The sequence below is a fragment of the Phodopus roborovskii genome, unplaced genomic scaffold (genome assembly GCF_943737965.1).
Source record: "Phodopus roborovskii unplaced genomic scaffold, PHOROB, whole genome shotgun sequence".
Taxonomy (NCBI): Eukaryota; Metazoa; Chordata; class Mammalia; order Rodentia; family Cricetidae; genus Phodopus; species Phodopus roborovskii.
In genome coordinates, this window is record NW_026125489.1 from 1,309,202 (window position 1) to 1,325,700 (window position 16,499).

Here is a 16,499-nt window from a genome sequence, read left to right on the forward strand (position 1 = left end):
TAAATAAGACCCGACTCAAACTGGAAGGTGAGAACTGACCCCTCAGAGTTCATAAATTTAAGTAAAAGGGGCAGGCAGCACGGACAGAAAAATTAAGAGTTCACCCTCCTCTTTCTTGTTTCTTCTACAATTTGTGGGTACTGGGAATTGAACCCAGGTCCTCTGGAAGAGCATCCAGTGCTCTTAAACCACCCCCCTTTTTTGTTTGTTTGGGGCTTTTTTGTTTTTGGAGACAGGATTTCTCTGTAGTTTTGGAGTGAGTTCCACTCTGTAGACCAGGCTGGTCTCAATCTCACAGAGATCCACCTGTGTCTGCCTCCTGAGTGCTGGGATTAAAGTCATGCACCACCACCAACTGTCTCTAATGATCATGGATTTTCAGAGCATGGTTACTGACTTCCAGGGAATGGAGCTTGGACAAAAGTGTTCTGAAAGTGCCCCTGGGCGATGCTCAGGGCGTGGGGTCCAGCTGGCCCGCCAGGGATGCAGGAAGCCCTGGGTTGCCTCCTAACACTGCTAACATGGGGGTAGTGGGGCATCTGTACTCCCAGCACTTGGGAGCCTGGGGATCTCCGAAGAGACCAGTCTGGCAACTCAGGGAGTCTCCCCTTTAATAAGGCAGGAAGGAGAGCTGGTTCACACAGGTAGTGTCAGCTTGGCGCACCGGCCTTTGGTTCAGTTCTCACTACGGAAAGACGAAAGAGAGTACTTCTCAGGTGTTTCTAATTCAAGTCAGCTCACAACAGCACTAAAATGTCAGCTCCTCGATCCCATGATAATGCAGGTGATTAGTAAATGCTGTTTCCTAGACTGAAGGAGACAAGTCTTGACAATAAGGTGTGCTTCAGGGGGGTGGGGGGATGCAAAGGCTGGAAATTGGGAGGCATCAGACATACGGCAGTGAGCACAGGGAGGAGTTAGGGAGGATTCCCTGTCACCTTGTCCCTGTAACTGCACTGTAATTTACATGTTTTCCCACAAGTCCTCAAGGACAGGAACTCCCCACTCTTGGCCCTGAACACTTGACACTCAGGGCCATGCATGCTACATTATTAGCTCAATACACTTTGTTTAGTGTCACTGATAATAATCAAAGGTACAATACTTCAGGGACACAAAGAGATTGGCCAGCATTCAGGAGGCAGAGGCTGGTGGATATCTGTGAGTCTGAGCCTAGTCTGGTCTACACAGAGAATTACAGACCAGCCAGGACTGTCCTTTTATTCATGTATTTGTTTCGTTTGTGTGTGTGTGTGTTCCTGTTTAGGCGTCAATTTGAAGGAGCCAGTTCTCTCCTTCTATCTTGTGGGTTTCTAGGGTTGCACTCACGCCTTTAGGCTTGCAAGTAACACAAACGGCTGAACCCTGTCTTTAAAAAATAAAAATTAAAAAAGCAGGGGTGGGAATGACCAGCTCGGAGGGTGGAATAAATTGAATTACTGGATTATAGGGCAACCACACTTAGTCCTCTAAGATAAGTTCACCTGTTAAAGAAAGTGACAAGAACTTCCCAGCAATGGGAGTTCATTCAGATCGCGCGAAGCAGAGGACGCATCCTTTCCCTGAAGCTGAGAGTCAAATGGGATGAGGAAAACGTCAGGGATGTCCCACACCGACCTGAATAATCGTAAACCCTAGCTGAGCAAATTGGGCTTCAAAGTAAACGTAAAACGACGGGCGTCACCCCCTCCCCGCCCCCAAAAGAAAGTTCTAGAGACAGCATCAAAGGCAGAAAGAAATGGTTTCCTGGAAAGAGGCTTGAGTCATGACATCCCCAATGGAAGTCGTATCCTCCTTAGGTTTCACCAAATCGGGGGGCAAGCGGGTTAAACCCCATTGTAAGAACCCCCAAAGCCCGAGGATTCCAACTTCTGACGACTCCCAAGCCGATGTATGTCCGGGTCAGAACTGGACCGCGAGCTGCAAAGTGGCAAATGCCGGGAGTCTCCTGCTCGCTCTGCTTTCCGATCCCCCGGCCTCAGTGCCTCCCCTACCCCGGGTTGGAGGCTTGCACAGACGCTGCTCCGCTGCCTGCCAGCCACGGAGCACGGAGCAGCGTCAGAACGCGCGTGCGCGGCGGGAGCCCCGCCCCTCCGCCGCCTTTAAACCGCGCGGCGGGACCGCGGCCTCGGCGACGAGGTCGCACTTCGGCCCGCAGCCCCGAGGCTGCCCGAGCCAGCCCTGGGTCCTCTCGACACACTCACCCGCTCTCCGCGCGTCCCCCGGAGCCTCGGAGAGCCAGCGGCCCTGACGTGCGGGGCCGCTGCCTTTCCCGCCACTCGGCTGAGAGCGGCCAGTGTGCGCCTGCGCGGGGGCGGGGCGGGGCGGGGCGGACAGATCCACTTGACTCCGGAGGAGGGGAGAGCGATAATCGGTGATGAAATAAGACCGGAAACCAAGAAAGATTGTTTTATCTGAGTAGGGCGTCTGTACTAAAAGGGTAAAGCCAAACGCTGTGGATTTTCTACGGAATTATAATTAGAATCAAGGTCGAGTTAAAGTTTACATTCTTCCCCTGCCAGTCAGGTGGACTATTCCGAAGTCTTAAATGTTTTATTTGCAAGTGGAGAGTGTGGTGTATGGGATCGGGTTAGGGTTGTCTGTCTTACCATAGGCATACATACACCTTAAAGCTTGCGAAGTATATACAGGAGGTTTAGAATAGAAAGATCTGCAATAAATACTCGTTGTTCGGTTCAGGGTCACCCATGCCCCTGCTGAGATGGTGCTCTTGTAGTAACAATACAAGATGGAGCTCAAAAAATTCATCTCCGAAATTAAGCGTTTGGCTAGAGGAGATGGAATTCTGGGGCATGGGGGAGGATAGCTCGGAGGAAAGTGGAAAGACACACAGGGAAGACGGCGGATCTAGTGATGAAAGTACAAATATGTCATCTGCAAATTTCAGTTTGCGCTAAATAAATTTCCCCGCCTTGCTCGCCTCAACTCTGTACGTTTGCCTCAGACAGCAGATTTCCTGTTTTAGCCTCAACCATCGATTCCGGGGTTCGTGGCATTTGCAGAGGGCTAGTAGGTGGGCCTTTTAACTCACTTCTTATTTCTAGACTCTAGGCTTACCTAATCCCTATTTCGGTTGGAAGGTCCAACCTCTGCCAAGGCCTCTGAATGAACACGCAACCCAGCCAGTGGATGTAGACAGGTTTATGCGGCTTTACAGAACATCTCAAGCCCCGTGTTTTCTTTTCTCAGAGCTTCCGCCCCAGACATTGGGGCAGGTATCCCTGAGATAAGTAGGCCATATTCTCCCATAAGCTCCCTCAAAACCTTTAGGCACACTTGCCTAGTGGATTGGAAATAAAATCTCCCACCCACCCACCCTGAATCCATCCTCCCAACCCCTGGAATGCCTTGCCTCCATCTGTCTGTCTGTCTGTCTGTCTGCTTCCTGAGGAGAGTGACATTCTCTCCCCTGATCCTTCAAAAACCAAGATTCATACACTTGACTGGAAGCAGAGTAAAGTCCAGAAACTTCAGCTCTCAGATTCTAGAAACTTCAGCTCTCGGATTCTCTGCGTTGACCAAACTGGGCTGGGGGAGGGACATAACATGTTGACACCTCTTTTCCCTTCCCTAGCTTTTGTGTCCCCCAAACTTAGACACAACCACACACACCCACGTTCATATGAACAGTCAGGCACACACGGCGAAGGTAGTCGGGGTGGGGAGGAAGGGAAGTTTGCACCAACCAGATCGTGAATGCAACTTGAAAGATTTCACACAGCAAAAGGAAAAAAGAAAGAAAGAAAAACACACATAAGTTAAAAAATAAAGAAATACATGCCCTCCCCACAAGTGTCTTCCTTCATCCAAGGCCTGGCTTGGCTCCTCCTTGAAACCCCATGGACTCCATGGACTTCCTCTCTCCACCTGGATCTTTCACAGGGCCTGAGTCTTCAGCTCCACAGGCTCCCCTGTACCCTCGGGCTGTCCATTGGAGTCGCTGGGCCTGGCCCCCTTGAGGATAGACAGTCTCTCAGAAATACTCTTGAGCCGGGGGAAGAGGAGAAAGTCATAGAGGAGGCTGCCCAGACCGCCTCCGATGATGGGGCCCACCCAATACACCTGTGGGAAGAGAGAAGGCAAGCTCAGGCTTTGGGACTCTCAGGGGAAAGCAAGACTTCCTTCAGCTGTCTAAGTAGAAGTCAGTGAATGTTGTTGTTGCTGCTGCTGTATTCAGGCCCCCAAGTGTAGAGCATGTGTTCTAGCGCTGAGCAAACATTCTAGACTCCATGGGGCTGGAGAATGTCTCAGTGGTTGGTTAAGAACACTTGTTGCTCTTGCATAGGACCCAAGATCAATTCCTAGCACCCACATGGCAGCTCACAACTGTCTGTAACCCCAGTTCCCAGGGATCGGAGTTACACACAGGTATGTAGCACACAGACACACATGAAAAATACCTATATACATAAAAAAAAAAATACAGCCTGGCATGGTGGTGTCCACCTTTAATGCCAGGACTAAGGAGGCAGAGGCACTGGGTCTCTGGGAGTTCAAGGCCAGCCTGGTCTACAGAGTGAGTTCCAGGACAGTTAAGGTTACATAGTGAGAACTGATCTCTACAACAAAAAAAATCACAAAATAAAACAAAAAAATAAATAAAATAATATTATTTTGAAAATCATCTAGACTCTACTGTACATCAAAACCTGTCATTTTCTTCTGATTTACTAACGTTTTCCTGTCCTGCCTCTGCCTCCTCAGTGCTGGGATTAACAGTGTGTGTTACCACCGCCTGGACATTTTCTGTTCTTATTCCTCTACCTATACCTCCTTAGCATACATTATTCTAGTTGTTGTTATTTTGAACTAGTTATATATTTCTTAGAAAATTTGTAAATTATTACATAAAATGTACCTTATTAAATATTGTCTATGATTTTTTTTGTTTTTGTCTAGTACAGGATCTCATTGACCTCAAGATGACCTGAGACTTGCTGCATAGCTGAAGATGACCTTGAACTTCTAATCCTCTGGTCTTCCCAAGTGCTGGGATGATAGGCATGCGCCACTATCCAAGTTTACTCAGTGATGGGGTAAAAGTGTAAATAAGCAGGGATACTGGCTTGGGTTAATCATAGCACTTAGTAGGACAACTTAGGAGAGTTGCCTTCAGTATGAGGCCAGGCTGGGTTACACAGTGACTTTGACACCCATCTTGGGTTACAGAGTGACACCGTGACTCAAAACTAAACGGTTCTACAGAACCTGGCACACGTGCCTGTTAATCTCGACATTCAGAGACAGAGGCAGGTGGATCTCTGTGAGCTCCAGGACAGCCTGGCCTACAGAGTGAGTTCCAGGATGGCCAGGGCTACACAGAGAAACCCTGTCTCAAAAAAAAAAAAAAAAAAAAAAAAAAAAAAGACTGTGGGGCTCAGGAGTGTTCAAACTCAGTAATGTTATATATTCACGTTGTTGTATGCAGCCATTAAGCTGCTATCTGACCGCAGCCCCTGGCAGCCACCCTGCTACTCCCTGTCTCCCGTGTTTCTAGCAATTTGTGTTTCTTTTTCTTCCCTTTCCCTCCTTCTCCTCTTTATGGAGTCATGTAGCACAGGCTGGCCCTGAACTGCTGTGTAGCCTAGGATGACCCGGGACTCCTGACCCTCTTGAATCTGCCTCCCGGGTGCTAGAAATCTAGGCGCATACCACCGCACTGGCCTGTTTGAATGGGTGTGAATACTCTACCTCGTGTAAGTAGAACTATATGAGAATTACCTTTTGGTGACTGGCAGTTCCACTTTGCATAATGTCCGTGAGGTTTATGTCTAGCGTATGGGAAATTCCATGTGAACACTGGCCACGTCCTGTTTTTCCACTCCTCTAGCAAAGGGAATTAGGGTTGCTTCTACCTCCTGGCTGTTGTAACTAATGTGTGTAGTGTATGTGTCTGTTTGTGTATGGTGTGTATGTGTGTGTGTGTGTGGTGTATGTGATGTGTGTGGTGTGTGTGATGTGTGTGTGTGTGTGGTGTGTGTATGTGGTATGTGTGTGTGTGGTGTGTGTGGTGTGTGTGATGTGTGTGGTGTGTGTGTGGTGTGTGTGATGTGTGTGGTGTGTGTGTGATGTGTGGTGTGTGTGTCTGTGTGTGTGTGGTGTGTGTCTGTGTGTGTTGTGTGTGTGATGTATGTGGTGTGTGTGGTGTGTATGTATGTGGTGTGTGTGTGTATGTGGTGTGTGTGGTGGGTGTGTATGTGGTGTGTGTGATGTGTGTGGTGTGTGTGTATGTGGTGTGTGTGGTGTGTGTGATGTGTGTGGTGTGTATGTATGTATCTGTAATTGATGAACAGAGGCAAAGAATGACTTATTAGTCAGAATCACATACAAGACTAGTAGAATTTAGGTGCCGCTGGGCCTGCGGGCACACACTCCGACCTCAGGAACCAGAAGTCCTTGTCTGAAATGTAATTGGCTTTCCAGTAGCCTCCAGTCCAGGTCTTGCTGTGCTGTCTATGCCAACTCCAACTTTCCGGGCTCAGATATTCCTCCTGCATCAGCCGCCTCCCCTGCGCTGGAACTACAGGCTTCATATCACCACACCCAGCTAAGAGCTTCTCTTTTTGACAAAATAATGCAGTGTGCGCATGTGAGCATGCCAAGGTCCCTGGCAGCCTCCTTAGCCTCATTCTGGCCTGGGAGCAGCCAATGCATCCCGATGGAATGCAACCTGCAGTCCAGCCTGCCAAAAGGGCCCTATGCTCTTATCCCGCGCTCTACTTACCCAGTGATTGCTGAAGTTCCGGGTGAGGATGGCAGGGGCAAAGGAGCGGGCAGGATTCATCCCTGCCCCAGTGTAATACATCTGCAAAAGATACAGTTATGGCTGAGACATTCCCAGCCCAACCTCTCTCTGCAGCCCACATTGCCAGTGAGAGCCGGCATCTTGTCTCCAGCCAGCAGCACATGGAGCAGGGCCAGCTTTCTAACTCTCCACAGTAGATAGTGACACTGATATTCCATCTGGGTACAGAACTATGGACCCAGAAGAACGACCCAGTTCTACCCATGAAGTCAAGAAAGGTCAGATATAGTAATTAAAAAAAAGTTGGCCCCTTGGTGTCAATTGATAATGAAAAGGGTGGCTAACACGATTAAAGGTGGGGAAGAAAGTACCCTTACAGGTTGGTAATGCTTTGGGGTCCCTGGAATCCTGGAGTAAGAAGTTTCCCACCTCTCCAGCTTACCCCGAAGAGGTGCCCCAAGGTGAGGGAGAAGCCAACAGCCAAGGCCACGGAGCCCATGCGGCCATTCCGCCTCTCGTCATACGTGGCAAAGATGCAGAGCACAAACTGGAGTGTCAGGAAGATCTCCACAGTGGTGGCCTGGCCCACGCTTACCCCAGCATGCAGCTGGCCAAGGGGGAAAAGGGAGGCGATCATTAGCACTACCATGCTATTACCATGGTACCCTCTTATCAATCAGGCCCCTGACGGGAAGGGTATGGAAGCCCTCCAGCCATGTATTTCTAGCTTGGTTTTTCCTAAGGGCACTTCTCTGTTGCTCTTTGGAAATGATGGCACTTACACTGAGTAAAGTAAATCTCCTTAAGGACCTGGAAGGAGAAATAGGGAGGACTCTCATTTGGTATTTCTTGCCTGCCTAAGGCCCTGGGTTCTGGCATGCCTGGTAGCTTAGCACTTGCAGGGTAGAGGCAGGAAGAATATCTTTGGCTACATTGGAAGGCCAGGGTTAGATCCCCCAGATCACAACAACAACAAAAGAACCTATGTAGAGTTGGGAGGAGAGCTGAAATCTGAGATAAGCTTTCTCGATTGATCCTTCATGGAGGGCTCTGTTCTTTTTCCTTACCCCTCCTAAGCACTCATGGCTCACACACACACACACACACACACACACACACACACCTACACACTCACACACACACACTAAACCTACACACCACACACACACACATCTACACACCACACCTACACATCACACACACATACACACCAAACACACACACACACACACACACCCCTACACACTCACACACACACATACACCACACACAAGCCTATGTACATACACAAGCAAGCATGTTAGGGCGACAGTCAAGATACCATCCCCCCCCCCACCTAATCCACCCCTTACCGTGTTGAGTGCTAGGTTTCCTCTGACAGCTGGCGGGGTGACGCTGTACAACACAGCCGCTCCAGCCACAGCTCCCAGAAGCTGAGCTGCCATGTAGCATAAGGCTCGGAGCAGGGACATCTGGGAACCCACGAGGAAGGCAAAAGTGACTGCAGGATTGACATGGGCTCCACTAATGTGACCCACAGTCTGCACCAATGTAGCTAGGGCCAAGCCAAAGGCCAAAGCCACTTGGAGAACATGCAGGGGTCCAGGGGCCCAGCGCAGCGAGGCTCCCAGCCCAAAGAAGACGTAGAAGAGGGTGGCAAAGAACTCAGCAAATATGGCCCTCCAAAAGGAGGCAGATCGAAGTTCCCACATGGCAATGGGGGGGGGTGGGCACGGTGCCTGGGTCCCTAATAAGCCCCTGGACTTGCCTGGGTGGACAGCCCCCTTTATAGAGAGCACTCTTAATCCCTGGGAGGGGCAGCTGGGGTAACTGGCTCTGCCTCTTAACCCCTTCAGGGCTGTGGATGTCCAAACACCTGATGGAGAGGCTGGGATTTTTCTTTCTCTCTTCATCTGGGGGATGAGCCAGAGAGCCAGGAGGCAGGGGTGTAGGGTTCATGGATGGAGAACTGAAACAGTCTGTGTCAAAGTTGGGGTTCATGGTCCTGACTGAGATCTGATGGCTTAGAACATTCCTCAAATTTCTTGGAAGGTAGTCAGGTTGAGTTCACTTCTCAGGATATGGGCTGGGCTCCCTTCTGGGGGTCTCAGGCTCCTCTGACTCTATCAGGGTTAAGGGTGGGGGGTGGGGGGTAAGGAGTGGGGTACAGTAGGGAAACTGAATAACTGGAGAGAATTCTTTAGTGCCCTAGGATTAGAGGGCCTTCTCCCATTGGCTGGTTCAGACAGGAATCTGTGGACCCTGCAGCTCTGGAACAGAATAGTTCTGCTGTGTCTGGCTTTCTCAGAGCCCCGGGTTCCCTACCCCCAACCCATGCCAGCACCTCCCTTTCCAAACCCTCAGCCTGCCCTTTTAAACCGGAGAGAGCAAGAGGAAGAGCAAGAGGAAGTGTAAGCGGAAAGTAGGGTTGGGGGTCTGAGAAGGAGGAAAGAGGTCAGTGGTGTTTCCATCCTCCTGCAAACTAGACACAGTTTGAGGTTGGACTGGGGAAACGTTACCATGTCGATGTCGGTGGAAGGGCTCTAAGTACCTACCAGCGGGAGGTGGGGAGGTCAAGGGCACTCAGAGGGACTGATTCAGGAGAAACGACACCCCTTGGCTCTTTAATGTTCCAGGAGCACCTCAAGTCTCCTGACTTCATCTCAGCCCATGATGCCCCTAGATTCTGGTCCCCTCTGTCAACCTCAGAAAACACAGGGTTTGTACTGCTTCCAGAAAACACCCTTAGACAGGAGCAAGGGTAAACAGATACATCAAGGATAAGAGTAGAGAGCCTAGAAACAAGTGTGAGGGAAGGTGACAGAAATAGTTGCAAGTACTGGCTAGAGTGTAGACTCTTTGACATATAGACAGCACCATGTGCAAAAAAGAAAAAATGAACAAATACATACTTCCTGACTCAAGAATTGCACTTACAAACCCAGGAGAAACTCTTCTATAGACGCCCCAGCAGACATGTGCAAGAGCAGCTATTCAGTTGCAAGAAGCAAAACTAATGCAGACACTTGCCAACAGGAAATTGAAACCACAAACAGCAGTATAGTCCATAGTAGTAAGAATATTATTCAATAGTCAACGTGAGTTAATAGTCAGTGACACTCAATAATAAGGACATATCTTAGCAACAAAATGGTTTCTAAAAAGTTCCAGGGATTGTCCATCTGCACATATGACAGCACATGCCTATAATCCCAGATCCATGGGAGTTAAAGTGGGAGGGTCTCACCCTGACCCATCCTCAAAGCCAGGGTCAGTCACATGGGATGAGAGACTTGTGCCTCTACCAAGATTAAAGTGACAGTGCCCAAGCCAAGGCCAACCTAGACTACATGACAAGCACTCCGCTAGCCAGGGCTATACAGGAAGACTGTCTCAGTCTATATCTGTAGAGATGGGGTGGATGGCTGAAGAGATGGCTCAGAGACTAAGAGCATTTGTTGCCTTGAAGAGGATGGGGGTCCACCCACATGAACGTGGTGGCTCACAACCATCCATAACTCAAGTTCCAGGGGATTTGATGCCTTTTCTGACCTCCACAGGCACCAGGCACATGTAGGGTACACATACACACATGCAGACAAAATGCTCATACATCTAAATTAAACCTAAAAGACACACACACACACACACACACACACACACACACACACACACTGTGATACTCTTTTTATAAATGTAAAAATGGATGAGGATATGGTCTGGTTGCTAGAGCACTTACCTATAAAGTGAAAATGCATTTTTTAGAATACAAACAGATGAGATGAAACCACACACAGGGGAGAGCATAGCACTAATATGTATCTGTGGTTCTGGCACACGGGAGGTAGAGGGCGGAGGTTATGAATTCAAAGCAGGCCCTGGAGATGCATAGTGCGACCTTGTCTTGAGATGGATGGATGGATGGATGGATGGATGGATGGATGGATAGGTAGGTAGGTAGGGCAGTGGTAGTGCATGCCTTTAATCCCAGCACTCAGGCAGACACAGGAGGATCTTTGAGTTTGAGGCCAGCTTGGTCTTCAGAGAGGAGACTTCCATGACAACCAGGGCTACACAGAGAAAACTTGTCTTGAGAAAGCAGAGGAAGGGGGTGTAAATTTCTGTTGAATCAATTTAATATGAGCTCCTTGGGGCTCAGTCTCTTCTTCCTCAAATAAATATTGTAGTAAAGTGCCTCACACAGAACAAAACACTCAACACACAGAAGGCAGTCAAAAGCCAAGGGTTCTATTAACACCAAAAATATTTTCTCACAACCTGGTACTCTTTTATAAGAGGAACAGAAGGGAGTCAAGTCATCACCAAATGGTCAGATTTCCTTATCTGCAGCAAAACCCTTCCCTCTTCATCCCTTGGCAGATGTCAACAGTTAGCCAGATCTGTAATCCCAGCGTTCCAGAGGCTGAGGAAGGAGGCTACCCACTCACTTAAATACAGCCTCTTTCAAACATAACTGGGGTCAGGCAGTGAAGCGCTCAGTGGGTTAAGCTGCTTGCCACCGAGTCTGGTGACCCCAGTTTGAATCCTCAGATTCCCATAGGAGAAGGAAAGAATCGATTCTTTCAGGTTGTCCTAACCTCCATGCACATGTCCTGGCCACACACACAATAAATAAATAATAAATAAACGTAACTGAACAAAACCCTAACTGGAGATAAGCTTTACATATGTTGACATATAATTAGCATATTAATTTATTTCTATTATCTTTGTTTTTATTTATTTTTGAGACAGGACCCTACTGTATAGTCCAGGCTGGCCTTGAACTCCTCCTACCTCCTGCTCTGAGTAGCTAGGATTATTTTTAATGTGTATTCTACTACACCTAGCCTTAGCCTAGAATTAAAAAGGGGTGGGGGTGGGGCTAGAGAAATGGCTCAGAGATGGCTTTGTTCCAGAGGACCCAGGTTCAATTCCCAGCACCCACATGGAGCTCATAACTACCTGTAACTCCATTTCCAGAGCATCTGACACCTTCACACGGACCTGCAAGTGAAACACCAGTGTACATGAAATACAAATAAATAAAATTTAAAAAAAAGAGCAAAAAATGAAAACAGGCTGCGCTTCCCTTGAGAAGTGAATCTGACCTTGCACAAGTACTTGCTTGGTATGGGTAGGAAATCGCACCTCTGTTATTGATCTGGCCACCAGGGGGCCCTCTGCCAGGCTCATTTCCTTCCCTATCACCGCTGGGAGCCACAGGGAGCATGAGGAATGCCACTTGGAACCCGTGGAAAAACTCCATGCTCAGAGTCTGGTCTTCCATGACTTTTCCTGCTTACCCGTGCGTGAGACCAGGAGTTGGAGGGACACAATATTCCTCTCACCACCAGCCCCTGCCATGGCTTAAGTAAGAACGGTGTTGAATGACATGTTTCCCAGGGTGGTGTTATGGGGAGGTGGCAGGGCTCAGAGGGGGTTGTCCTTATATGAAGTGTCCAGGTCAAGGAGGGGTGCCCTCAGACTGGTTTCTCCTTCCTTTTCCTCTCTAGATGTATCTCCTGGCTCATGACAAAAGCCAACTGCCCGGCCGTACATTTCCACCTATAGAAGTGCTGTGCTAGCTGGCGGTCCAGAGCCACAGTCACTCAGGGTTGGACCCTTTAGAAACATGAGTTACAAATAAGAATTTTTCCCAGTCGGGCCATGGTGGCGCATGCCTTTAATCCTAGCACGCTCGGGAGGCTGAGCCAGGAGGATCTCTGTGAGTTCCAGGCCAGCCTGGTCTACAGTTGTCTTAGTTCCAGGACAACTAGGGCCGTAACACGGAGAAACCCTGTCTTGAGAAAATAAAAACAAAACAAAACTTTTCTCTTCACAAGATATTTTCTCTTATGACAGGCAGTTGCCTGATGCAGCGCGCTAGGAAGTTTTTGGAGACAGAGCTAAATCAAGTCACCCTGAATCCTGAGCTGTAGAGTCTAACACAGTAGCCTTAGCACCTGTTCAGGGGCACTGTCCTATTCCAGGGTGAAGGGAAGCTGGCTGTAGAGTCAGGGGCGAAGGAACTAAGGCCAGGATGTTCCTGTGCTGTCTCAGAACATAAGTCTCCCCTGAACAGAACTGCGGCAGGAGCCACAGCTGGACTTCTCCACCCCTACCTGACCTCACCAGACCTGAGCCAGGCTGGCCAGCAGCAGTCCTCAAGCCAGGGCTGGCTGCCCAGGACGAAAGAGTTGTCCCCAGCATGGAGCCTCCACTGGGGCAGGGGGCCTCAAGGATCGCCTCTACCAAGACCCTGGTCCTTCAAGATGGGTCAGTGTGTGGAGGAACTTGCTTCCAAGCCTGATGACCTGGGCTCATCCCTGCAGCCGTGCAGTGGAAGAAGGGGGTGGACTCCAGTACGTTGTCCTCTGACCTCCACATGGGCGCTATGGTTTGTACCTTCCTCGTTATTTACTTTAAATGGTATGAAGAAATTAATGATGACTAAACCAACCAAACAAAAACATCCATCTCTGCCTGTCTGCCAGAGAAGGAGTAAAGCAAGACAAAGCTTTGTGCCCTGGCTGCGTGAGGCTTTCTCTCCTCCCCATCCTCTCCCTTTCCCCTGAAGAACCTCAAGAGGTGGGAAGAGGGTTCTACCTCCAGGTTATGTGGTCCTGGGGCTCCAACCCAGGGCTTTGTGTGTGATTCATAAACACTCTGCCATTCTGAGCTTCTCAAGTTTTCTTTCTCAATAGGAACTATAGAAGAGAGAAGATCTGTAAGATAATAAAATTGGGTAATATCAAATATCTTTTTTTTTGCAAATTGTATTTGTTGTTATTATTAGGGTGTGTGTATGTACATGTAGTATCCATGTGTGTGTGGAGGTCAGAGAACAACTTTTTGGGGGTGTTTCTCTTCTTCCATCCTTATATGAATTCTGCGGATTAAACTCAGATTGTCGAATTTGCAAAGTGCCTTCAGCTCTGTTTCTTACGTCATTTTTTCTTTTTTTTTCTTTTTTTTCTTTTTTGAAACAGGATGTCTATGTAGCCAAAACCAGGCTCAAATTCTTACCCCTCCTCCCTCCCATCTCCCACACACGGTACCACTGCATTCATCTTACAGGTTTTCATTTGTTTTAAAGATGTGTGTGTATTGTTTTCAAATGTATAGACAGGCATGTGTGAAGTGCCAGAGGCCTCGTGTCTCCTGGAGCTGGAGCCCCAGGCAGTTGTGAGCTACCAGACATGGGCCTTGGGAACAGATCTCCAGTCCTCTGGAAGAGCTGAAAGAGATCTTTTGATTTTTATTTTGTACTTTTTGAGGAGTGCCTCTCCTGAACCTGGAGCTGCCTCTTTGTTCTGTTTCTTTCTCCAGACAGGTTTGCAGCCAGCAAGCTCCACTGATTATTCTGTCTTTGCTCCTCACAGGGATGTAAGACGACACTAGGCTTGTTATGTGGGATCTCGAGTCCAAACTCGGCACTGTGCAGCAACTGCTCTAGGCCAGTGAGCCGTATCTCCAGCCACTGTTTGTTTGAAACAAGGCCTTTTATGCAGCTCAGACTTACCTCAGACTTGCTATGTAGCAGAAGCTCACGATCCTCCTGCCTTTGCTGTAGCTTTGCCTTTATCACGACTTTTCTTTTAGACATCTATTCGGCCTATTTGTTTATCCTGATCCTTATTTACCGCGATATCTCTGAGCATCCCTGACTGTCCTGACTCTGTATGTACATCAATCTGGCCTCGAACTAGGTGATCCTCCTGCCTCTGCCTCCCGAGTGCTGGAATTAAAGGCTTGCGCCACCTTTGTAATACCGACCATCTTAATAATATGTACATTTTTTTGAGACTACCTCTCCAGTGTCTCAGGCTGGCATCAAACTTGCCGTGTGTCTGAGGGCAATTTTAAACTTGTGGTCCTCCTGCCTCCATCTTCTGAGTGATGGGATTCAGGTGTGCACTTCGAAACCCAGTTCATACAGTACTAGGCATGGGACACACAGCTTAGTGCATGATAGACAAACATTGTACTGAGCAACATCTCCAACCTACTATACATGTGAAGTTAGCTATCTTAAATAAAAATGCAAATTAATTGATGTGTGACTTAATCATATATTAACCTAATCTGTGTTTATCATGTAGCAAACATCCACTCTAGTGGTTTCAATATTCACAAATAGAGATGTGGCCCTCAGGGACAGGTGACCATTCATTTCTGTTCCCATCATGTAGATTCTATCCTAGGTCCACATTCAGAATGCCATGTCAGCATGTAACCCAGCTCCATTGTGTGGACAGTTTCAGTAGGACAAAGGCCCCAACATAACACCAGCCAGCCCAGCAGCCCCTTTGGCTAGGTCCTGAGGCCACCCCCCTTCTCTCGATCTCTCTGGTTATGCTTTGCTGACTGCTGACTCCTGGCATAGTCTAGAACAATCACCAAGCTCCCAGCTCATCATCCCTTTCCCCACTATAGTCAAGGGCTCCAATTAGCACTTGGACTGGACCAGAACCCTATGTATCTGGAAATGCAACATGTAATCCAAGTCACAGGGTAAACAAGGGGTTAGTCTGTCTTGCCTGTACCCTTATTTCCCCTTTCCAATGAGCCAGGCACAACCCCTGACCAGACCTACCCATGCTCACTACAGGGCAGGTCCTGCTCTGAGCATTTTATATGTGTCTCTTCATGTATTGCTATCCCCTAGGGCTACACCTCTCTCTGTTTTCCCACTTACTCTCCTGGGATTCCTTCATCTATAAACATCCCTCTCTTGAAAATTTGTATACCCGTGGGAATGGGAGATGGGATAGTTAAAACAGAGTATGTGGGGAAAGCCTTATGGAAACCCATTACTTTGTAAGGTAGTTAAAAAATAGAATGAGGGGGCTGGAGAGATGGTTGAGAGGTTAAGGGCACTGGCTGCTCTTCCAGAGCAAGTGGGTTCAATTCCCAGCAGCCACACGGTGGCTCACAGCCATCCACAATGAGATCTGGCGCCCTCTTCTGGCCTGCAGGCGCACATGCAAACAGAACCCTGTATACATAACAAATAAATACATCTCAAAATAAATAAATAAATAAATAAAATAAAAGACAGGCAAGGTTGGCATAGGCCTTTAACTCGAGTAGTCGAGAGGCATAGGCGGGCAGATCTCTGGGTTCAAAGCCGGTGAGTTCCACGGTAGCCAGGGCTACAGAGAAACCCTGTCTCAATAAATAAATAAATCAATGAAGGGGACATGCTGAACATAGGTACCATGCTTGGCTGGGGTGGACATGCTTTCCCAGAAGATCACAGTGCATGGCCTCCCATGAGTTATTGATCAGTCCCACACCAGAACCCAGGCTATAGCCATTGCCTTAATTGTCTACAAGAACTAACAGAGACTCAAGAACTAACAGGTGAAACTCTCTTGCTGAACATTCGGTTGAAGGACACAGAGAAATCTAGTGGAATTCACCTGGAAAACTTCCCACCCGCCGGCTAGGCACCATAGTGCCAGGAAAGCTATGCCGGAGAAAAGCCACCAGTGAGGGCATCTATCGGCAAATCCTGCTTGCTACGATATAGACCTGCCAGGCACAGTGTTCCCTTGGTGCAATCGTGGGTGAATGTTGTGGGGACTGGATTTGAGGCCTACCTCACAGGAGAAAAGCCATGCCTCCTATTGTAAGCCAGGTCAAAAGCATGACTGGGGAGGTAAAAGAACCCAGGACAGAAACTACTACTGTTGTACTGAAAAAAAAAAAAAAAAAAAAAAAAAAA

The 16,499-nt window shown here is 48.4% G+C and overlaps 1 protein-coding gene across 1 annotated transcript; it reads right to left on the bottom strand.

Moving 5' to 3' along the window:
• Positions 1-3,888: 3,888 nt before the first annotated feature.
• Positions 3,889-8,478, bottom strand: Mip (major intrinsic protein of lens fiber). Its single transcript, XM_051176339.1, has 4 exons — positions 8,119-8,478; positions 7,209-7,373; positions 6,746-6,826; positions 3,889-4,083 (listed from the first exon to the last, which is right to left on the bottom strand). The coding sequence occupies exons 1-4, from the start codon at positions 8,476-8,478 to the stop codon at positions 3,898-3,900; spliced, it is 792 nt and encodes a 263-aa protein (XP_051032296.1). The 3' UTR covers positions 3,889-3,897.
• Positions 8,479-16,499: the final 8,021 nt, after the last annotated feature.

Coding starts and splice junctions, on each gene's coding strand:
- Mip (XM_051176339.1), bottom strand. CDS start 8,478: ATGTGGGAACTTCGATCTGCCTCCTTTTGGAGGGCCATATTTGCTGAG. Junction 6,827..7,208: donor CCTTGGGGCACCTCTTCGGG/GTAAGCTGGAGA, acceptor TATCTTTTGCAG/ATGTATTACACTGGGGCAGG. Junction 4,084..6,745: donor GGAACTTCAGCAATCACTGG/GTAAGTAGAGCG, acceptor CTCTTCCCACAG/GTGTATTGGGTGGGCCCCAT.